The 23,582-nt window shown below is 40.9% G+C and overlaps 2 protein-coding genes across 2 annotated transcripts; one reads left to right on the top strand and one right to left on the bottom strand.

Moving 5' to 3' along the window:
- Window positions 1–2,848: 2,848 nt before the first annotated feature.
- Window positions 2,849–6,097, top strand: LOC134624240 (E3 ubiquitin-protein ligase TRIM35-like). The gene has a single exon (XM_063469202.1). The coding sequence runs from the start codon at window positions 3,103–3,105 to the stop codon at window positions 4,504–4,506; it is 1,404 nt and encodes a 467-aa protein (XP_063325272.1). The 5' UTR covers window positions 2,849–3,102; the 3' UTR covers window positions 4,507–6,097.
- A 2,878-nt stretch (window positions 6,098–8,975) lies between these two features.
- LOC134620738 (gastrula zinc finger protein XlCGF57.1-like) lies at window positions 8,976–21,998 on the bottom strand. Its single transcript, XM_065470120.1, has 5 exons — window positions 21,800–21,998; window positions 18,164–18,293; window positions 17,710–18,012; window positions 16,386–16,479; window positions 8,976–10,230 (listed from the first exon to the last, which is right to left on the bottom strand). Exons 1-5 carry the CDS (start codon window positions 21,996–21,998, stop codon window positions 9,046–9,048), a joined length of 1,911 nt encoding a protein of 636 aa, XP_065326192.1. The 3' UTR covers window positions 8,976–9,045.
- Window positions 21,999–23,582: the final 1,584 nt, after the last annotated feature.

Below are 23,582 nucleotides of genomic sequence, written 5' to 3'. Positions count from 1 at the left end.
TTGTTTTGCTGTGCACTGGCAGCTGACGTCCCTGTATGTCAGTTCTCCTTGGGAAATGAGAACTGCCTGATGTATCCTCAGTGGATGGAACTGATGGCCCATCTTTAGCATCTCCTGAACTGCTTTCTCAACTGCTTCAAACAACTTGATTGCCATTTCTGTCTTTTCAGAATCAAAGAGACTTTATTACAGTTTTTCTCCATTGGTTTGGCCCATTTCTCGAAACAGAAATTACATTCTCAAAACTCTAAGATCATTTGGCAAAACACGCTTACAGTTTAGCACAACACTATAGCTCACCTGCAAAAGCTCATATCTCTTCCAAAACTGTTCACTCAGGCTTCAATCTAAATCCTTTTCTCATTTAAACAGTGTGCAGATCTGATCGGGTGTGAAATCAAGACACGAGAAGTGGAATCCTTCACTGCGCACATTAACGCTGTGGATAAAAACATCAAGTTCACCAGGGAAGACACAAAGGACAACTGTTTGCCTTTCCTGGACTGCGCTGTGCACATTGAAGAGAACGGCAACCTCAACATTGAAGTTTACCGGAAGCCCCCACACACGGACCAGTACCTCCTCTTTGACTCACATCACCCTCTGGAACACAAACTTGGAGTAATCAGGACCCTACACCACCGAGCAGAACATGTTCCCTCTAAGCCTGAAGGGAAAAAGAAGGAACACACACACGTAAAGGAAGCACTCAAAACATGTGGTTATCCTAATTGGGCCTTTATAAAGTCAGCAAAGAGGCACAGAAAAGAAGATCAGACACCAGCGAGGGAGGATAAGAAAGACAGACGCAACAACGTTGTCATCCCCTATGTAGCCGGTGTATCAGAGAAACTCAGGAGAGTTTTCTCCAAGCACGACATCCCAGTGTACTTCAGACCCAGCAACACACTCAGACAGAAACTGGTTCACCCGAAAGACAAAACTCCAAAACACAGACTTAACAACGTGGTGTATGCTGTACAGTGCAGTGAGGAATGCCCAGACCTCTACACTGGAGAGACCAAACAGCCACTTCACAAGCGCATGGCACAACATAGAAGAGCCACCTCCACGGGACAAGACTCAGCAGTCCACCTGCATCTTAAGGATAAAGGTCACTGTTTCGAGGATGCCAATGTTCACATTTTAGACAGAGAGGACAGATGGTTTGAAAGAGGAGTGAAAGAGGCCATCTATGTCCACTGTGAGCGACCATCTTTGAACAGAGGCGGTGGTTTACGACACCAACTGTCTGCCATCTATAATCCAGTTTTGAGTTCCCTCCCCAGACGACTTAACGCCCACTCACATCCTGGGCCATCTGACCTCAGGAATTCACATGACAGGGTGGGGCCAGGTTTCACAATGAGCTCACCCGAAACCCTGGCTGATTGGGACCCACACCCACTTTCACACCTTGACTCATGTGATTAGAGGATCAACAGGGGGTCCTTTGTCCCTCTTTGGGGGGAAACTCCCACTGGGTTTAAATCTGGGACTCTCGGCCATTTGACCTTAGAACTGAAGAAGCTTCTCGGATGGAAGGTGAAACGTCTTCAAGCAACTTAAAGAAGTCCAGACGCTTTTCTTTGCAAACTCCTTTGACTATTTGAGCCTTTTGTGTGAAGCGCTTTGTGACCGCTGTGAAAAGAGCTTAATAAATAAACTTTAACTACTTATCTCTGAAAATCAATGAATCAATAATCAATCAGTGAGTTTGTGTGTTTGAGTTTGTGTGTTTCAAAGATGGAGGCCACGCTGCTCTCAGAGGACGGTGTGTGGTTGTGGTAAACGTGTGAGCTGCTGCTGCTTCTTCCTCACATGTTTGATATGTTTCATATTTCCAGCTGATGCTGATCACACTAACCTTAACATCACAGACCATCCTTTGGTTCTTCTTCTGTTCCTCTGAAACTTCCTGTGTGGTGTCTTTCAAATTAAAAGCCCTCCCTGACTGTAAAGACTGGACTGTGCTGCAGATCACATAATATTTGCATGCAACCTTCAAACACGTGTGGAGAATTCATTATTTCTTTGAGAGACTTTTTAGTAAATGACAGAAAAAAGAAAGTAAGAGAAAAGCAAAACTTTAATTCTATAAAACAGTAAAAATTCCACACACATGTAACTCAGCACTGTGTGAACATCACAGGGGAGAAATCGTTTCTCTGAGTCAGAGATGAGTGTCAGTAACACAAAAGTAACACTCAGTGTCATGCAGTGACTTTTACACAACCAGATCAGATGAACCAACTCACACTAAAACATGCATTTTGCTGCACTCTTTACACTTATTTCTTTTCTTTCTGCTCTTTTATATATTTTGTAAAACCATAAAAAATATTTTATATCAGCAGCAATTTTTCTCAAACTGCTGCATCACAGCTTTCATGCTCTGACCTGCATGTGAAATGAGATAAAAGCTCTTTATTAGCAACTTTTCCAACTTCTGGCAGGTTAATGTCTGAACTTTGGAGTGAAACACAACCTTAGTTACAAGAAATAACACCACTGTCTGTAACAAAGTGAATCCACCTTAACACCACCTGTGTGTGTGTGACTGCATTACACTCCCACTGCTGGGAACCTGAACAAGAACCAGAACAAAGTCTAAAATAGAAGCTGACAAACAGCTGCACCACCGAGTGACACTTTATTTTATAAACTTCACAACAGGTTTCATGTTGTGACCTGTGGAGGTGAAATGAAGCAAAACCTGTTTTACAGTTTTTGAGCTACAGGCAGGATTGAAACACACCTTAGTTAAAAGTGAAACAGCAACATTTTTCTCCCCCCTCACGTCACTCAAATGTGACAAACCAGGAAACAGGAATTTCTTATCCTCAGTAAAGAGAGACGCACAGACGATCAGACTGAGTTCAGACCAAACTAGCAGCTTCCTCTGAGTGAGTCCAGCTACAGGAGAGAAAAGTGGAAAACTCCAACACTGCTGCTTCAAGCTGCTGACGCTCCACACACTGAATGTGAGTTTGAGCAAAAACACGACTCAAAGGAAGTTTCAGTGAAGGTAGTAGAGGAGGGAGGGGAGCCAGGACTGACTGTACTTCCTGTCTGCTGTTTTCAGCTTCACTCACAGACTCAATGGCTTCCAGATCAGAGGAGGATCTCTGCTGTCCGGTCTGTCAGGAGGTCTTCAGAGATCCTGTTCTTCTGTCATGTAGCCACAGCTTCTGTAAAGACTGTCTGAAGAGATGGTGGAGAGAGAGACCAACACACGAGTGTCCAGTTTGTAAGAGAAGATCTTCAAAGGAAAAACCACCTTTAAATCTGGCTTTAAAGAACCTGTGTGAGTCGTTCTTACAGGAGAGAGATCAGAGAGCTTCAGAGGCTCTCTGCAGTCTGCACTCTGAGAAACTCAAACTCTTCTGTCTGGACCATCAGCAGCCAGTGTGTCTCGTCTGCTGTGCCTCAGAAAAACACACCAATCACAGATTCAGACCCATCGATGAAGCTGCACAACAACACAAGAAGGAACTTCAGGAAACTCTGGAGCCCTTAAAGAAGAAGTTAAAGGGTTGTGAAGAAGTTCAAGTGAAGTTTGATCAAACAGCAGAACACATTAAGGTCCAGGCCCGACACACAGAGAGGCAGATTAAGGAGCAGTTTAAGAAGCTTCACCAGTTTCTAGCAGAGGAAGAGGAGGCCAGGCTGGCTGCACTGAGGGAGGAAGAGGAGCAGAAGAGTGGGATGATGAAGGAGAAGATGGAGGCTCTGAGCAGAGAGATAGCAGCTCTTTCAGACACAGTCAGAGCCACAGAGGAGGAGCTGAGAGCTGAAGACGCCTCATTCCTGCACAACTACAAGGCTGCAGTGGAAAGAGTCCAGCGCTGCCCCCTGCTGGATGATCCACAGCTGCCCTCAGGAGCTCTGATAGACCAGGCCAAACACCTGGGCAACCTGACCTTCAACATTTGGAACAACATGAAGGACATGGTCTCCTACACTCCTGTCATTCTGGACCCAAACACTGCTGAGCCAGATCTCATCCCGTCTGAAGATCTGACCAGTGTGAGAGGAGGAGGAGGAGATGAACAGCAGCTTCCTGATAATCCAGAGAGGTTTGATCATTTCTGCTCTGTCCTGGGCTCTGAGGGCTTTAACTCAGGGACTCACAGCTGGGATGTTGAAGTTGGAGACAGTACAGGGTGGACACTGGGTGTGTTAGCAGAGTCTGTGCAGAGGAAGGGAGACATATGGTCTGGATTATGGGTAATAGGGTTTGATGGAGGTAAATACTCAGCATGTTCACCATCAGCTCCATCAACTCTTCCCACTGTTATCTCAGTAGAGAAGAAGTTCCAGAGGATCAGAGTGAATCTGGACTGGAACAGAGGAAAGCTGTCGTTCTCTGATCCTGATACTAAAACACACATACACACCTTCACACACACTTTCACTCACAGGATGTTTCCATTCATTAATACATGGGATAAAGTGAAGGTGTTGCCGTTGAAGGTGTCAGTGTCAGTGGAGCAGATGAGTTGAGGATGATGATGTTTCTAATGTTGTTTCCTGTCAGTGAATTGAAGCTGTTAAACTGCAGCTGTCCTCCTGCTGCCTCGTTGTTCCAAAGCTCTTTGTTTCTCTTTAGTTCTCACTGTTTCTTTCTGTTTCTGCTGTCCACCTTTTCACATGGAAAATCATTTCACTGTTTCTCACTGAATGACTCCCCAAACTAGATTTGAAATTCTATCAAGTTTCTAATCATTACAAGTGATTCATGTTTCTATTTGATGTGTGTAAATGGAGATGATTTAGTTTGCTGGGATATGGACTGACATGTGTTGAATGGGAGGAGCAGTTTGTTGTTGTCTTCTTGTCTGTTTATGACAACAATAAATATGTTGTTGAAACAATGATTCATGTTTAACTCCATATATGAAATGTTTCTGATCTTTGAATTCTGTTTGATTAAAGACTTTCTTCATGACACAAATGAGATTTCAGTGTATTAATAGAACTAAATAAGCTCAGAGTTGAAAGGCTGGAGTATTATGTACGTGCTTCACTGTCAGTATCTTCAGGGGGATTCAAAGGGAAACATCAAACTGCTGTAATGAGATAAACTAGTTGGGCTGAACACACTTATCTGTAGTTTGTCTCCATCCAGGATCATCAGAATATAATGAACATGTGTGAAGAGCCAAAAAATGCTGCTCCCCTCTCAGCATGATGAGCTCCAGCCTTTGTTAACAGGACAACAGGAAACATGAGACAACTTTCAGAGACAGTAACCAACTGTGGCCACAAGATGGCAGCAGCTGATCTGAGATCCTTTATTGGACAGAACGACTCTGTGACGTCATCAGAGAGACGGCCTTCACTTTGATAGATCTGACGTCATGTCTGCACTGCGATGATGAAAGCTGATAAACACATTGTTATTGATCCATGAAATCACCTCTGTCCTCTCAAGTGTAGCTGTTTACAGAGCTAAAGAAGTCCTTCATCATCAAAACAGACAAACATGGATTTTCTGTATTAAGTGACGTCATCCTCACTCTAACCTCTTACATACATTCTGTTCAGTTTTCCTGCTGTAAGAAATAAACTGTGTGCAAATATAAATGCAGGGAAACATCCATTAATCACAGGTGAGCCGTTTGTTTCTGACTCACATTAAATGAGGCTTCAGGTGTAAATACCTCAGAAGTGTTTGTGAGTTCAGTAGAACCAGACCCAGTCAACCATCATGGCATCCACAGCACTACACAATGCAACAGAAAGGCCTTCATCATCTGCTGAAGCACCTCTGAACCACGACGCTCTCCCTGCATCTAAAAGCTGTTAGTCAGGATGAGATGCTGCTGTGATCGCTCACAGTTTACCTGTGAGATCTTTGTAAATATTGTCTTTGTTTGTGAAGGAAACACCTTTAGTCTGTTTTTATTTGGAGTGCAGATCTGGGCGTCCATCACTTTAACCTGCACACGTTTAGTTATTGAGTGGAGTTGATGTTTGGCAGCATTTTATAAGTGACAGTTCATGAACGGTGCAGGAACAGAGGACGCCTGACCATCCTACCTGTGTCAGTAAGAAAACTTTCATCACAACTTCACAACTTAACACAACTGAAACCTGAACTCTGTGTTGCATAGTTTACTAACAGTGTGTGCTAACACTGAAGTTAGCAGTTTGTTTCCTAAGAGGTGCTGGGACAAACCACAGTGAGCGGCTACAGAGTTTTAGTTAAGGTGGTTCTAATATGTGACCTGTTGAATTATTTACAGAGATTTATTTTTCATTTAAAGCATCATTTGTGAAGTTTTTATGAAGTTTAGTTCTTTTATGTTCTTTGTGTAACGTTTAGATTTTCTTCTCTTGTGTTTTAACTCTTCAGGTTTCCTGTAACAGAGATGTAAACCACCGTTTTCTGATGGTGCTGCACTGTGACATAAACACTGCCACTTTATTAGGTACACCTTGCTGACTGCAGGTTATAACCCCTGCTGGAAACATCCCCACAGATTTTGATCCTTATTGACATGACAGCCCCACACAGCTGCTCCAGATGCTGCAGGATGCTGGTCAGTTATTTTATTATTATGTTATTTGTATATATCAATATCTTTTATTCAGGTGTGTTCTTCGTGTAACGTTTAGATCAGTGATATTTGACTGTCCTGTTGCTCCCATTGAAATGTATACAGCCTATTTAAAATCTAAAACTTAGCTCCTGCTGTTACCACTGTCCTGTTTGAAATGGATACTAACTAGCTAACTGATCGAATGCCCATTAACCTTATAACTCCTGTTGTGTGTGTGTGTGTGTGTGTGTGTGTGTGTGTGTACAGAGAGACAGCCAGGTTCATAATGGATGTTAGGAAGTTGATGTTTTCTTTTTTTTAAAAAAGGAGCCACATTCAGGTAAAAGTGTAAAATCATGAAATGGGGTCAATGCAGTTCTTAAGCATTAGTCAGCTGGGAAAGACTCGCTCACAGCTGACTAAATGCCAGATTTCACTTCAGGAAGCACACAGCCCCACTCCACTGTTGGCCAACGCCCTCAACGACTTTTACTGCCGGTTTGATGAGACATCAAGCAGCTTTCACAACTCAATAGAGAATTCCCCAACAATAGAGACACTTTGGTCACTCATGGCAAATGGACTGATTCTTATATAGCACTTTTCTACTCTCCTGGAGTACTCAAAGTGCTCTATACAACACGCCACATTCACCCAGTCACACCCATTCTCACAAGCAATACCTCTATACTGAGTGCTTTCTAACTACACTCACACACATTCATACTCCGATGGATGCATCGGAGAACAACTTGGCGTTAGTATCTTGCCCAAGGATACTTGGCATGCAAACTGGAGGAGCCTGGGATCGAACCTCCAACCTTCCGATGAGTAGGTGACCTACTCTACCTCCTGAGCTACAGCCAGGTCTTTATATCATGCTCTGCTGTGTTCAAGCTATTAATTACTGCGCGCAGGAGAGCCAAAACACACATCAAACACTAAAGTTCAGTTATGCCAGCTTTAACCTTGGGATGCCTCAGCTTCTCTTTTATATCCCCCACACTCAACTCTCTGCATCAGGAAGCTCCTGCCACTGGTCACCCTGGGAGTTTCGTCCTTCTACACCCTAACAGTTAGCAGATAACGTAGTGAAGCATCGCCAAGCAGTTTTCACAAGGTCATGCTGACACAAAATTTGACTCTGACTTTAAACACTGGTCACTTCAGGTTTTGCTCTGACATACAGGAAATGACATCACGGCTCAAACTGTTTGTCAGTAAACCATTTCTTTATTTAACAAATAAAATTTTGGTTTAATTGTTGCAGGATTTAATTACACAAACAAGCTGAATAATTTAGTAAATGTTTTTGAACATTGGTAACAGTAAACTTCATAATCATTATGCAAATTTTTACTCTGTGAATGGTACTCATGGCCATTGACCAGTGGTTGTTGATCAATGCTCATAAGAATTTGCATATTAATGATGAAGAAATTGACCTCACAGCCCATTGTTCATTATGCAAATGTACTGTTTACAAGATTAACGTAAAAGCAGGAATCAAGACGTAACCGTTTATTTGTAACATGGAATCGTTTCTGAGTAGAGTATGAACTGAGATTACTCAAACTCTTTCACAGATAAGATAAGATAACCTTTATTAGTCCCACACGTGGGAAATTTGTTATCTAATTACTAATACGTTAGTTATAAAAAATTACAAGAAGAAAAAGATAAGAAAGAAAGAAACTCAGAACGAGCAGAGCTGCTGTAACAGGCTGCCGCACACGGGGGGCGCCGTGATGAAGTTCTCTTTCATGTGTCTGCGTTCATGCTTAGTATGATCACATGATTGTGAAAAGGTTTTGTCACAGTGTCTGCACTTGTATGGTTTCTCTCATGTGTGGACTCGTTTATGCTTTTCAAGCTGACGTGCACTGATGAAGGATGACCCACACTAATCGCAGACATGCTTTTTAACGCCACTGTGAAGGAGTTCATATTGTTTGAAGTCCTTTGAAGTGGTGAAGCCTCTCCCGCATTCTTTACAGTAGTTCATTTTGTCTCCAGTGTGTCTACGTTGATGTATTTTCAGAGTCCTTCAATGACTTCAAGTTTTTCCACAAAGGTCACAACAAAAGTCTTTCCCACAGCGATGACAGGGTTGAGAACTTGATCCATCTGTGTCGCTCTGCTTCTAAACAAAAACACAAAGACAGTGTAAGTCAGTCCTTAACATTTTTATCCTGAACGTCACCTGAAATAAAGAGCATCTCTGCCAAAGTCCAATTACATTTTACTGTTTACATTATCACACTCAGCTCAATTTAATGTGCTATAAAAACGATAAGAGTAAAAACATTAAAGTAATACTAGTTTAATGCTACAATAACAATAACACAATTCTCAAACACTATCCCTAAAAACCTGTGATTAGAGTCTGAATAATCATTCAGAGCTGCCAGTAGAATTGCTAACATGCTAACACACTTTGATGAGCAGAGTTGTTTCAAACAGTCGGGCTGACAAGATAAAAATATAAATACATACCTCACAGTAACTGCACTTGTAGAGTCTTTCTGGTGTGGATCTGTTGGTGTGCTTTCAGGTAACGTGGAGATTTAAAAGTCTTCTCACACAGGTCACATTTATAAGGTCGTTCCTCAGTGTGGGTAAACATGTGATGTCGTAACTCTGTGTTTGTAGTAAACTGTTTACCACACTGATCACAGCTGTACACATCATGTCCGGTGTGAATGCGTAGGTGTGTATTTCGGCTCCCTATCCGGCTGAAAGTTTTTCCACAAATGTCACAGCTGTACGCCTTAATTCCAGAGTGGGTAACTAGATGACTCTGTAAGCTGTAACTGTGAGTAAAAGCTCTGCCACACTGATCACAGGTGTACGCTTTAAATCCACTGTGGATGAGTTGATGTGATTTTAAGTGTGAAATGCTCGTAAAAGACTTTCCACACTCGTCACAGCTGAACGGTCTCTCTCCACTGTGGATTAGTTGGTGTCTTTTTAAGTGTCCAGACTGCGTAAAAGACTTTCCACAGTCTCCACAGCTGAACGGTCTCTCTCCAGTGTGGATAAGTTTGTGTGTTTTTAAGCTTCCAGACTCGGTAAAAGACTTTCCACACTTGTCACAGCTGAACGGTCTCTCTCCACTGTGGATCAGTTGGTGTGTTTTTAAGTGTCCAGACGTGGTAAAAGACTTTCCACAGTCTCCACAGCTGAACGGTCTCTCTCCAGTGTGGATAAGTTTGTGTGTTTTTAAGCTTCCAGACTCGGTAAAAGACTTTCCACACTCATCACAGCTGAACGGTCTCTCTCCACTGTGGATCAGTTGGTGTCTTTTTAAGTGTCCAGACTGGGTAAAAGACTTTCCACAGTCTCCACAGCTGAACAGTCTCTCTCCAGTGTGGATGAGTTGGTGCGTTTTTAAGTGTCCAGACGTGGTAAAAGACTTTCCACACTCGTCACAGCTGAACGGTCTCTCTCCAGTGTGGATGAGTTGGTGTCTTTTTAAGCTTCCAGACCTGGTAAAAGATTTTCCACAGTCTCCACAGCTGAACGGTCTCTCTCCTGTGTGGATGACCTGATGCATTTTTAGGGAAGCTTTCACAGTGAAATCTTTCCCAAACTCGTCACGGTTGTATTTTTTTCTTCCACTTCTTTCTTCAACAAAATTGTCGGCCTCCTGAGAGCGCTGACTTCTCGATCCACGTTGGTCCTGCAGTGACAGAGACACAAATAGAGGCAGTGATTTGTGGGAAATACATTATTCTAACCGGCCTTTTATTAGTGGTATTTTGTGAGCTTTTATTAAACAAGTATTTATACTTATTTTCATACACACATTGCAAATGTGCTCATGAGAGTTGGCATTCAGTCTTTTGAGGGTCAATGCAAACACGCTTACAGACACAGATAAATATTAGACTTGTTTCTAGGGCAAAGATTAGAGACATTTGGCTGTGCCTGTACACCTGCTCAGTGAGATTAGCACAGAATGTACTCTGGATGTTTCAGAGACGTGTACGAGGAGAAAAAACAGCAGGAAACACAGAGTGTGAGACGGTGAGGACGGTTTTTAAGTGTTATAGAAGTCAAGTAACTGACGCATATTAGGATATCTGCTTACGTATTGTGAGGCTGGACTTTAATATACAAAAGTATTGTGATGTGTGCTTCCTAGTTGAGATCTCTGTAAGTGACGCTGCAGTAACTGCACCGTCATATATGTATGTATGTATGTATGTGTAGCCGGTCTGGCCTCAAACTCTGAGTGCCGCTAGCTCTCTGCATTGTGTTGTGCGAATGACCAGAGGAGTCAGCTCTCACTTTGCCAGCTGGGCGGATTTATTCTCTCTGAACTGTCTGTTGAAAATAAAAATAGAACAGTACAGCGACTTCACTTTACTGGACTTCTGCATGAACACCTCTCCTCAGCGGGACCTCTAGGCGACTGAGGTGCAACATCACAACAAATCCAATTAACAAATAATACTGCTAAAATGTATTTATAATCATATATAACAAATGAAAATGCACTGCATCGTGACCATATAGTGACAATTACCTCAACAACAAAATTATAGTTTAGGGAGACTTTACATATATTACATATAGTTACATATATCTAACAGTAAGTTGAAACAGTGAACATGAATCACAAACAAAAGATATAACCAGTACACATGACACAAAAATAAAAGAGGGAGCTCACATACCTGTTTATAATAAAAATAAAACAGTACAGCGACTTCACTTTACTGGACTTCTGCATGAACACCTTTAAGGGAGAGAGAAGGATAGCGGACCACATGAGAAGCCACCTGCATGCTCATATGCTCTCATCTGAAAATGGCTAACTAGCATGTTACAATAAAGTGCTGTACTCGACAGAGAAACAATAATTCACACTAAAACATCTAACAGAACTGTGAGACAAAATGTACAAAGGGAACAAGCAGTGTTTGAATTACTTTTAGTTACTTTAACTGTGTTTATTCACTCTGTTACTGAGAACACTAGCGTACGCTCACCTCTCCTCAGCGGGACCTCTAGGCGACTGAGGAAAATAGCGCGCAGCTACAGGAAGTGACTTCGTGGGAAGTCAAAGGTCACACAAACAAAATAAAAGCTCCCAAAATATAAATACAGAAAATAAACTGTCAAGAGATTTATTCTAAAACACTTCTTCAGTTGAGAATCAGGGAGGAGAAACACACTGCAGTTAGTTACTTGGAAGCAAGGGCAGCCACAGAACTCGCACAGAGGTGCGGGCTCTGAGACTCGCGCCGTGCCATTGCCCTGTTCTTTATTTATACATCAGTGGGTGTTTGTTCTTTACATTGGAATGTGGATGTTTAGGTGTGTGTGTGTGTGTGCGTGTGTGTGTGTGTGTGTGTGTGTGTGTGTGTGTGTGTGTGTGTGTGTGTGTGTGTGTGTGTGTGTGTGTGTGTGTGTGTGTCCATAACCGACTTCCTAACCTGCTGGCCTGGAAGTCCAGCAGTTCATCTAAACAAAATGCACTTAGAGTAAAACAGACATAGATACGTTTATCCTGCCATAAAACAATAAAAGAAGGTACGACCTCTCCCATGCTCCCAGGATGTGGGTGTGAAAACCAGAACACTCTGGAATCACACAAGCTTCCTAGGATGAGACATTCTTCCAGGATACTATTGTTAAGATTCAAAATTGGAGAAAGGAGTACGGAGGGCTCTCAAACAAATAACAACTCTGGTCCACGAGGTATGATCAAAGCGAAGATTTATTGGTTACATGCATGGAGTTCAACACTGAGCAGATTCAGCATTGAACTCCTGACAATACTCAGAACAAAGGCTTTATAGGGGTGAAATGGTACAGCCCCCCTTTCCTGTTGCCAGTGTGTCAGTAAAACATACGTCAATCCAAAACCACAACCGTTCAGTTAACTTTTGACACAGTTTAAAAGAACATTGTCTCGTTTCCATCCAGGTGTTGTCCCCACAAGCTCGCTCTTATCTTAATGACCTATTTAGCGTCTTCCTGTTTCAACTGACAGCCTCGGCACACTTGTGGTTACAGCAAAAACACATCTCAACTTCTAACCTACTACAATGATTCTACTCCTATGCTCGTGTAGGGCTGTGCGATATGACCAAAATCTCATATCCCGATATTAAGAAATCTATCGTCGATATAACGATATAAATTACAAAAATGTAACATTTCCTGTAAATTCTGTGAATCTCGGGCATCTCGACTTGCGTGAAGTGTTTCCAGCTGGGCGTCGCGTACCTGGAGTCGAGTGTTTTAGCTGATGCATGGAACTATACATTTTTAGACATAAGTTGTAACGGCCGCCGTTTTCTTTGTGAGTATTTATTACACAGCGTGCTGCGGAGAAAAGTCTGTTCTAACGTTTGAGTCTAAGGTTTATTTTTTAGCACCTGGCGGCTCTTTTTTGCTTCTCATCCGTAAATACTCTGCATCTTTCACGTGACTCGTTTTATTTTGAAAAGCCTCAACAGGATCTTGAGCTTTATTGTGAAAGGTTTATGTGGAAAATAAACAAGCGGACACGCCGTGGTTTTACCGTCGTTGTTGCTAACGAAAACGCATAAAAAACAAGCGCTTGTCCGTCCGTAGTGTGGTTATATTAAATATAAGAGAAAGAGAGAACTTTAAGAAATTAATATAGCCACTACAGTGACCATCAAAATGATGAAAACAATATTGCCATAAACAGTTTATTTTGCGACACCACGAAACAAACGATAGCGTAAAATGAAACGATAGACGTTTTTCTATCGTCATCCGATATATATCGTTATATCGAACAGCCCTATGCTCGTGTATGGGTGTATGTGTGTGTGTGTGTGTGTGTGCTCTGTGTATGGTGTCATGACCCCTTCTGCACCTCACACCCACAGAAGGCCCGCACGTACACAGCTGAAACGATATGTGTAATTTCTAGACTAAATGTCACACTCAAATGATGCTTCTAAAAATATGAACTAGACTACTTAACTCTTAAAACTTAACTCTAAAGAATATAAGTAATAAAGGATAATCAAATAACTGCAAAATATGACATGTAAGCAGGTGTGTTGCAATTCCTTTCAGAGCTCCGTCATCCTCACCATGTATTGGCTGATCATAACGTCTGCCAAGAGTTCCTGACCTTCACTTGACCAGGAGCCACAGCTCTTTTAATAAGCACAAATGCAATCATGTATAAAGCGATTAAAATCCTTTTCCTTACGAATGGGTCTTTACCAGACTGCCAATATGTTTGCTCATCTAAATGCACTATCCCTACTTGGAGATTATGTGATTAATACCATGGTAATATGAACAATAGCAGTAAAATAATTTCTTTAATTCTACACTATCAACTACATACTTCTAAACACAAATGATTACATGCAGCATTCTACCATAAGTAAACCTATATAATTAAAAGATAATACTGACATTATAGTTAACATTCTATTAACATAAACATATACAAATAAACACATATACATAACCAATACTGACAAATCAAAATAACACTGCAGGATGGATCTTTGGTGAAATATAAATTATTTTTTAATACACCCGTTACATCCACCCCTCCTAGATTTCACCAAAATCCAGAACAGTCAGGTGAACAATCTAACTGGAATACCGGGACAAATCTACAGAATTTATGGCTCCTAGGCATGGGTTTAAACCTCCAAGCTATAAGCTCTAGTCTCAGCTGTATAAGCCACCTACCAGATAGGTTGCGTCCCACTTGTCAGCAAGTTTCTTCTTTCCTCTCTCGCCCTTATTTGCAATGAGTACCCTGTCTCCTATGTTCAAATGAGTGCCCTTTACTTTTCTGTTATATCCTTTTGCCTGTTTGTCTTGTTCATTGATGACATGAGTCTGGGCAATCCAAGCTGCCTCATGAAGATGTGACATGAGTGTATTCACATAACTTTTGTGATCCACAACTACAGGATCACAGAGCACCTGTTTAAACAAACATGCGGCCAAACATGAGCTGAAATGGGGCAAAACCCGTGGTCTCATGTACAGTTGCATTATATGCAAATGTCAAACTCTGTATCTGTTGAGGCCACTTGTTCTTTTCTCTGAGGGGCAAGGACCTAAGCATGTTGCCCAGTGTCCTATTAAACCTCTCAGTCCCTCCATTTCCCATGGGATGGTATGCCGTAGTATGGGATTTGGAGACCCCCGAGAACTTGAGCAGTTCTGCCAAGAGCTCACTTTCAAAATTTGGTCCCTGATCAGAGTAAATCCGCTCAGGAAAACGCTCAGGAAACCCATACACACAGAAAACATGTCCCATAGTTTCTTGCATAGGGAAGGCATGGGCTAGCTTAGTGAAATGATCTGTAAGGACAAGAACATCTACTGAGCGCTGCTTACTATCCTCTGCACTCCAAATATCCAAACACACCAACTCCATAGGAGCGGAGGTTCTGATGCTCTCAAGTGGGGCTCGAGCAGAGGGTTCTGGTGTTTTGGCCAGGATGCATCTTTGACAGCATTTGACATACTCCTTTATATCAGACTCCATCTTCGGCCAAAAGAACCGTTGTCTTGCCAGATATAAAGTCTTCGCTTGCCCCTGATGTCCTGCAATATCATGGACACCGTTCAATGCCTTTGCTCTAATACTTTCAGGCAAAACAAACTGATGTCTCCTTTGTTTACTCAGGGGGTCCTTTGTGATCCGATAGAGAACTCCATTTTGGATCCTAAGCCTCTCCCACTGTTTAAATAACACCATGGCTTTCGCATCAAATCCTGACCTTTCACGCCTGGAAGGTCGCCGTCTCCATATGACAAATGGCATCGCAGACCAGGAGCCACCACAATAATAAAACATTCTTTATTTAATTATAAATAAATTCTTTCTCCTAATTATGTCCTGGGTTTTAACTAATTAATAATACCAAAGGAAACATCACAAAAAACACTTAAGGTCATGAAAATTAATTGCGATTTAGTAATTCACTGAGGCATCCACCCTATTTATTGAAAAGTACACCACTACCATCAAGCGGTGTGGCTTCATAGCTGAGCAAAGTCGTACTGAAACATTTGACAGATTTTAGAGCACCGTGTACATAAAATCGTTTCGAGGTCAGTAAACACAACCAGAGTTACATAAGGCACGCGGGATTATAAGGGGCGCTGACGATTTTCAGAAAAATCAAAGGATTGATTTTAAGACGCAGTATTTTCCAAAAACACGGTAATAACGACGGCCCGCTAGCATGCTCTACCAAAAATTGGAGCTTTGTTGTGTATCTGACGGACGAAAGCCAAACCAGTTCCACACCACTGAAGTTGCAGCATTTTTACAAACCAGTTCTGGTTCATCCGTTTCATTTAACGACCCGCCATGTGTGTATGTAAACATATGGATTGCGCATGCGCGTTTTACCCATATTCTATCGCAATATTTCATTTTCCTATCGTTGCCTAAAATTACAGGTATTACCGTGATCGGTATGATATACCCCAGCCCTACACGTGTCAATATTTATGTCTCCAGATTGTTTGTATAGTGAGCCATTAAGACTGTACTCTAGGTACAGTTTTTATTTTTGCTGCTTTTGTCTTACACTGTCAAACAAACAGATTTGCAGCGTTTGTATGTGTGTGCAAAAGCAAATGTGCCAGGCCTCAAAGACAATGGGTGGTTTGCACAACAAAAGCAGGATGTGAATCGAGCATATGACCTGTACAAATCTCAGCAGGGGTGATTAACACCTCGGGACTTGCACCAGAAAATAAAAAAGTCAGTAATTCTAGTAGGTGTTGGGTTCAAGGGATTTCTGCAAATGTGCGCAGGGTTAGTAAATCTAGTGTTGAAGTTAGCTCGGTGCTTACCTTTAGATGAGCCCACAAACCGAGAGAAACTCCGTGATGAAGCTGGAACTCTTTCCAAACAGGAAACAGGTCAGGGAGCAGAGACCCACGTGGTTCACGCTGATCTCAGCTACGATCCAGGAGACAAGGGTGTGCAGATCGATGCAGATATCGATCCAAACGTTGGTAGTGGTATATGATCGATACTTTAGTTTGTTTCTCTCCTGGAGGTTCACTATTTACTCGCTGTGGATGAAAAAGCAGCTCTGTCTGTGTGAACACCTCTTCTTATGCGGCAGACGCACTTTGCTCCGCCCCCTTCTTCCTGCCCTGCTGGGATTTGTTACTCTGCCGTCACGTGACTCAGAGGCGCTCAGAAGACGCATTTGGACTGCAGAGAGAGAGAAAGAGGAGCAACATGTGGAGATATTTTATGACTGTAAATGAAAATGCTGGAGAACAGCTGGAAGGCTGTCAAGCCACAGGGGACCACAACAAGCTGTAGAGTTCAGCTTATTTTTCACACCTCAGTTAAATGCTTTGACTGAAGTCTCACTGCACACACTCAAACTTAGTGTTTGTGTACACCTTGGTCATTATAACCTGACACTGATCAGTGCTGCTCTGACGACCACACTCACATCCATGTAATCATTTAACTGGGATGATCTGGATTTACTGCACAATGCTGAATGTGTCCTTACAGTACAGGGAATAACTCTCTCTGTGTCCCTGTAGAGAAACTCTGGGTTTGTGTGCTGACGAGCATCACTCACAGTATGATACAAAGGCTCACTCATACCTTTCCACACATGTGACAAATTCAAAAAGATGCTGAAACCTTTAGAACATCATAAACTACACATTGTTGTACTCTTTTAGGATGGAACAGCTTTCAGATTTATTTACTCTTAAAGGATAAAAGATGTTTTTAAGAATTTTGCATTCAAGAGGAGAATGTTTAAATAAGTCATGTAAAGGAGAATTTCAAAGTTGGTGGCTGCAGTATATACAAATTGGTGTATCTCAAAAATAAAACTATGAAGACACTCAAAATTAATTTGGAAACTGTTTTATGAAACTTTTTTACATTTACAATTTTCAGGAATGAACCTCTGAAATTACTTTAACTAGAAATTTGTGTAAAAATACCACTATTGCAATTTATGTAGTTACTGATGACTTAGTGCATACATATGATTAAAATTTGGGATATAATGGTTGTATTGATGTATAGCAACTTAAAATACTCCCAGAAATGGCACTACAACATGTAAAAATATAAAGATAAGCTCAGGCGGACTGGGTTCTTTAGTAGGTCTAAAGGGTTAACCTGCGTCCTCACATCATGAATATGAAGGGTTGTAGTGGGAGAAGGTGGTGTGAAATCCTCATAGCTGTGGAGTGAGGAGGGGGCTCCTGTGGGTGAAGTCTTTGATGGTGGTGATGGCTCTGTGCTGGTGGGAGTGGGGAGGTGGGGGGATGATGGACCAAAGTGTCTCTATTGTTGGGGAAGGTGGAGGTGTCAAGGCTGCTTGATGTCTCTTCAAACCAGCAGTAAGAGTCGTTGAGGGTGTTGGCCAACAGCAGGTTGTCAGTGGAGTGGGGCTGTGTGCTTATATCCTTACTCTCATTTCCCTTAGCGTATCTGTAACATGCAAGTTCTGTCGGTGCTGTGCTACTGGAAACTGAATTTCCATCACGCTATATGTTGTGATGATCTCAGTGCAGTCATGGTGTGTTCTGCAATCCTGCTGAATTGTGTTCCAGTCCCATCGACTGTGTATGAGCGTACAAACAAGCGTGTGGCAGGGATGAATCGGAATGTCTTGAGCCTCAGCATCACATCATCATAGTGGGTGTCACAGTAATACTCGGGCAATTCGGAGTCTGGCGTGTCTGAGAGGTCCCCTGCTTGCATGTCTCCCTCTGAAAAATGAGAACAATAACAAGATAGTAGTAGCCCCTGTCTCACTCTTAGTTCAACATTCCGAAATCCCGAATAAAATAATTTCATCAACCCGTGAAAGAAACCCCAGTAGATGCGTAAAAACTAGTTAAATTAAAACTAGTGGTTTGATTAAATGAAACGCTTGTGAACAAGCTGAGATTACCCATTCAGAAGAAATTCCCACTTGTGCCGTTTTTAAAATAAAATGCATGCATCGCTGCAAGCTGAGATATTGTCAGAATTATAAAATTAGTGTGATTAAAACACTATTACCAACACTTTTGACTAGATGTAAATAAAAAGCATCCCCTCTTTGTTAAGGTGCACTGTGAAGCATAACGGCTTCCACTCCGCCCGCAAAACAAAGAATTGCTTTTAAGAACACATATGTCTGCATAACTGAATGTTGAGATACACCAAAGTGATAAAAATAGTTTGGGACTCTGACCAGCAACATCCAGCAAGACCCAGACAGCGTTTTCTATCTCCCAGCTGGAGTTTTTTGTTTGTCTGTGACTGCAGAGTCAGATCTTTGTTGAGCTTCACACTTGCAGAGGTGAGTCAGTTTGCAGAGATCCCTCCCACCCTGGCTTTCATGTGCTAGATTTCTTATCTGAAACAGTAATATTTCACTGACTGCTGCTTATACCACAGGTTAATACACTCTACTGATCCCTGATGGGAGAATCATCACCTCTGCCAGCAAAGAAGCCTGGTGGATGTTTGTTTACAGTCTGATGATGCGACATCATGCTCTGCATCTTCAAAGTTTGTCTCTTGATCATCGTTCATACACAGTTATGTAAAGTATGCTCATATCTAGTAGAGCAGGGCAATATGGCCCAAAATATTTATCACGATATATATTTAAAAATATATATCGGTTACCGAGGGAGAGTTTCTGAAAAGCTGCATGATGAAGGTGTGCGACGTCTTGTGTCCAGACAAAACGCAGATTTTGGCAAATGTGAGCCTGAGGAGAAACGTATGTCAAAGTGTAACGGCCATGAAACTGCCCTGGGACAAAATTGTTGGGCTTACAAGAAATCGAACGTCAGTGTTGTGTGGTGAAAAAAGTGGACTTGTTGTCAGGATGCAAGTACAGATGCAGGAAATGAGTTAGGGGGCAATTTAACCCCCCCGCCCAAAATGGAAACATGTCATGGTTTCAAGTTAACTTGCTCTACTGGTTTATCTTCTTTTCCTCTTCCCAGCTACACATCACTCTGCCTCTTTATCGTTTCTGTTCTCCATTTAGACCGAGATAACGTCAGACTGTATATTATGTATATATATATTATGTATTATGTATGTACTGTATATTATTATGTATATCAAAAAGCCCCGAAGAACATCACACCAGGTATCCTGCAGTGTGGAAAACTTGTTTTCTGACGATGTTTGCTACCCTACAATCCGTCCTGCTCTGTAGTAAATTCAGTGATATTTGACCGTCCTGTTGCTCCTATTGAAATGTATACAGCCTACTTAAAATCTAAAACTTATAATTGTCCGTAGCTACTGCTGTTACCACTGTCCTGTTTGAAATGGATACTAACTAGCTAACTGACTGAATGCCCATTAACCTTATAACTCCTGGTGTGCGTGTGTGTGTGTGTTTGTGTGTGTTTGTGTGTGTGTGTGTACAGAGAGAGTCAGGTTCATAATGGATGTTAGGAAGTTGATGTTTTTTTTTCTAAAGGAGCCACATTCAGGTAAAAGTGTAAAATCAAATGATCCGTCAATCAAGAATAATGTTGGATCAGTGTTTCAATATTTATATCTTTTATTAGATGTTCATGTGGTTTGGTTATTTGCCTTTTGGTTGAAAGTACACTGAGACAGGACTTTGTTAGTGATCTTAATAATATTTTTTTCATATTAATGTCATTTTTAATATAATTGAATACAATTTATTTGTGTATGATTGTCAGTCCAAAGAGGGAGAGAGGAAAGAGGGTAACGTGGGGAGAAAGTTAAAGGTCAGGAAGAACCAGGTAAGAAAACAGAAGGGGAACAGTGACAGGCAACAGAAACTGTTAAACTGACAAAGAAAAAAAAATGATTTTACTCGTACAATCTGGAAGTTTTTCTCTCCCTGTGTTAAAGCTGCTTTACAGGATCTGCAAAACAAACTGGGTTGAAACATTTTTGACGCTCAACATTCCAACATAACATTATCATTGATCAATTAATAATCAATGGTAATGGGGAGATTAAAATTAATAATATATATATACGTATGTGGTTCAGCCACAACTCTACTAAAACCTCAGCCAGTAATAGGTAGGCCAACTTTTGGACCGTCCAGTTGTCTGTATGACTGCCGCAGTACCTACATCGCATTTGCTCACTATCAGAAAGCCAAACGGAGCCCTCGTGGAGTGATAAGATAAAATAAGATAAGATAAGATAAGATAAAACTTTATTAATCCCTCGGGTGGGTTCCTCTGGGAAATTCGGTTTCCAAAAGCACAGCACTGACAGAAATTACAGAGCATGAGCAGAATATTATATATACACACATAAAAATACAGAGACATATATAAATAAATTATACGAAGGGGATAAATAGAATAAATAGGAATAAAAAAAAATACAAGTGAAAATACAAGTGAAAATACAAGTGAATTGCACATTTCAAGTATTGAAGTCAGGAGTGAGGAGCTGTGAAGAGAAGCAGATGCTCTGTTTATATTCTAAAAATGTTTTAAGCTTGTTTCAAAGATTCTGTACTGCAGCTTTAAATGTTTTCTAAAAGCACACACACACTTATCAGTGTTTCTCAAACTTTTTACAGTGTGAGAAAATGTCAAGCTCTCAAGTACCACGATGAAAGCATGAAACTCATAAATCTGACAACACAAAATTAGTCTTATTGAATTAGTAAAATTAGTGTCTGCAATAAAGATTTTTTCATACATTGTATACATTCTACCACAAGCAAAGTTGCCTCCATTTTTATAGTTTTTATTCATATTTTGTAATAATTTATTCTGTTTTGGGATCATTTTTTAATGTATCTGTATTATATTATACATTCACATTAAAAGTGAATCTCTGTCCATAAATTGCACTCAGTTTACTTTTTACTCACTATGAGCATAATTCATTATCCTCCCCCAGTAATTAAGGTTAGCATATGTATTTTTTTATTCCAATCCATTCTTCTTTTGCAGCATTTAAATAACCTTTATCAGATTTGATGGTTTTGTTACAGACTTTTAAAAAAAAGTGTTTTGTTTTTCTTTCACACATGTGGGATTAAATTTGTGTTAAATGAAGTGATGGCGGTTTTCACTTTAGTGCAAAAAACTCATGTGACTTTCAAAGATGTTCTAGCATTCCCGTTGGACAGCTGTTAGCCTCTCCACGATGTCATCCATCCATACCGAGATGTTATCCATTGTGCTCATAGAGCATGAGTGTTCACGACAGTCGTGAGCCTCTCTGAGATGTTGTCAGATGTTGTCGGTCTCAGTACTCACAGCAGCCACAAGCTTCTCCAAGATGTCATCCGTGCTGCGTAGAATGAACCCATTCTGAGAAGCCACAGCTCGCTCCATTGTTCCAATCAACATAGTGGGCAGCCTTGTGGGGGTTTGAACAGCCGTTTCCGCTTTCTTTATTCTTCGATAAGCCAGGGCTAAGCCAGTGCCGATCAGCAAGAACCCTGTAATCATGGTTCCGAAAAGGTGTCTTCAGTGTCTTACAGTCAGGCTCACCTGAGCCCAGGCTTCTCATTGAGAAGAGGGTGTCAATTGCATTCAGGGGCCAGTTGATCAAATCCATAATTTGTCTTTTAGGTTTTAGAGAACAGACTGTGAGAGAGTGTTCCAGGGAAAAAGTAAGAAAATACATGAGACTAGACAAGGACACAAGACGCTAAGCAGGGAAGATAAGGGAAGGGGGAGGAGAGAAGTGTGACTGCCTTCGCCAAGAGAAAAAAAAAAAAACATTTGGAAGCTTTCACTTAAATAAATGAGAGGAAAGTCCTACCTTAATGTTCAGTGGTGACGACAACATAAAAACTGTTTTTATTAAATCAATATTTAAAACTGATTAAAAAAAACAAACCAAAAAAAAGCTTAAATCTTATGGATGTATCTAAAATTTTATTGTGATAATGAGGAAACATGACTACCAACACACAGTATTCCCCTGCAGGTTTATATTCAGCTTTCTTGGAATGCCATGTCTCCTCATTATCTAACGTGTCAGTTTAAAGGGACTCAACTCTGCCTGTGTCAGCATTTCTTTCAGCTCTTCTTTCACAAATTCCTCCATCAGTGAATCAGCTCTCACACACATAAAGTTTCACAGGTTGGAGAAAATGATCCAAATACTGTCATAAAACAACACTGACATGAAGGGCTCATCAATCAGCTACATGAATGAAATTCAACATATAGATAATATAGGAAGAAAACCCAGTTAGATACTTTTCACCTTAAGGTTGTTCAGTGTTTAAACAGCTGGAGCTGAAACATGAACTAAGTGTTAAATAAAACTAAAATAAGTAACAAAACACTGTGAACATCCTTTGATTCATTAGAACTACGACTGACCGTCACTTACAAATGAAACAGATGATGAAAGCTCATTTTTTCTTATAGTCTATATGTGAATGAAGTTTGATTAATGGTCATCATCATAAAGTTCACAGAGCTCTGATGCACGGATTGTTTCCATGGCAACCAAAGGTGACGTCACTTCCAAAAGTCCCAAAAATGAAAAGTAGAATAAACACCAACTATTTAATGCACCACACATCACAGCTAGCTACATCCAACTTTTTCATCCAGATTAAAAAAGTACACACAGATAAAAAACTAAATACAACAACAAAAACAACATGACAGAAATATTAAATGAAGGAAGAAAAATTGAAAAATATTACAAAATTAACTACAAACCGGATTCCAAAAAAGTTGGGACACTAAACAAATTGTGAATAAAAACTGAATGCAATGATGTGGAGATGGCAAATTTCAATATTCCATTCAGAATAGAACGTAGGTGACAGATCAAAAGTTTAATCCGAGAAAATGTATCATTTTAAAGGAAAAATATGTCGATTCAAAATTTCACCGTGTCAACAAATCCCCAAAAAGTTGGGACAAGTAGCAATAAGAGGCTGGAAAAAGTAAATTTGAGCATAACGAAGAGCTGGAAGACCAATTAACACTAATTAGGTTAATTGGCAACATGATTGGGTATAAAAAGAGCTTCTCAGAGTGGCAGTGTCTCTCAGAAGCCAAGATGGG

The sequence above is a fragment of the Pelmatolapia mariae genome, linkage group LG3_W (genome assembly GCF_036321145.2).
Source record: "Pelmatolapia mariae isolate MD_Pm_ZW linkage group LG3_W, Pm_UMD_F_2, whole genome shotgun sequence".
Lineage (NCBI taxonomy): Eukaryota > Metazoa > Chordata > Actinopteri > Cichliformes > Cichlidae > Pelmatolapia > Pelmatolapia mariae.
This window is presented reverse-complemented; position numbering and strand designations above follow the sequence as displayed.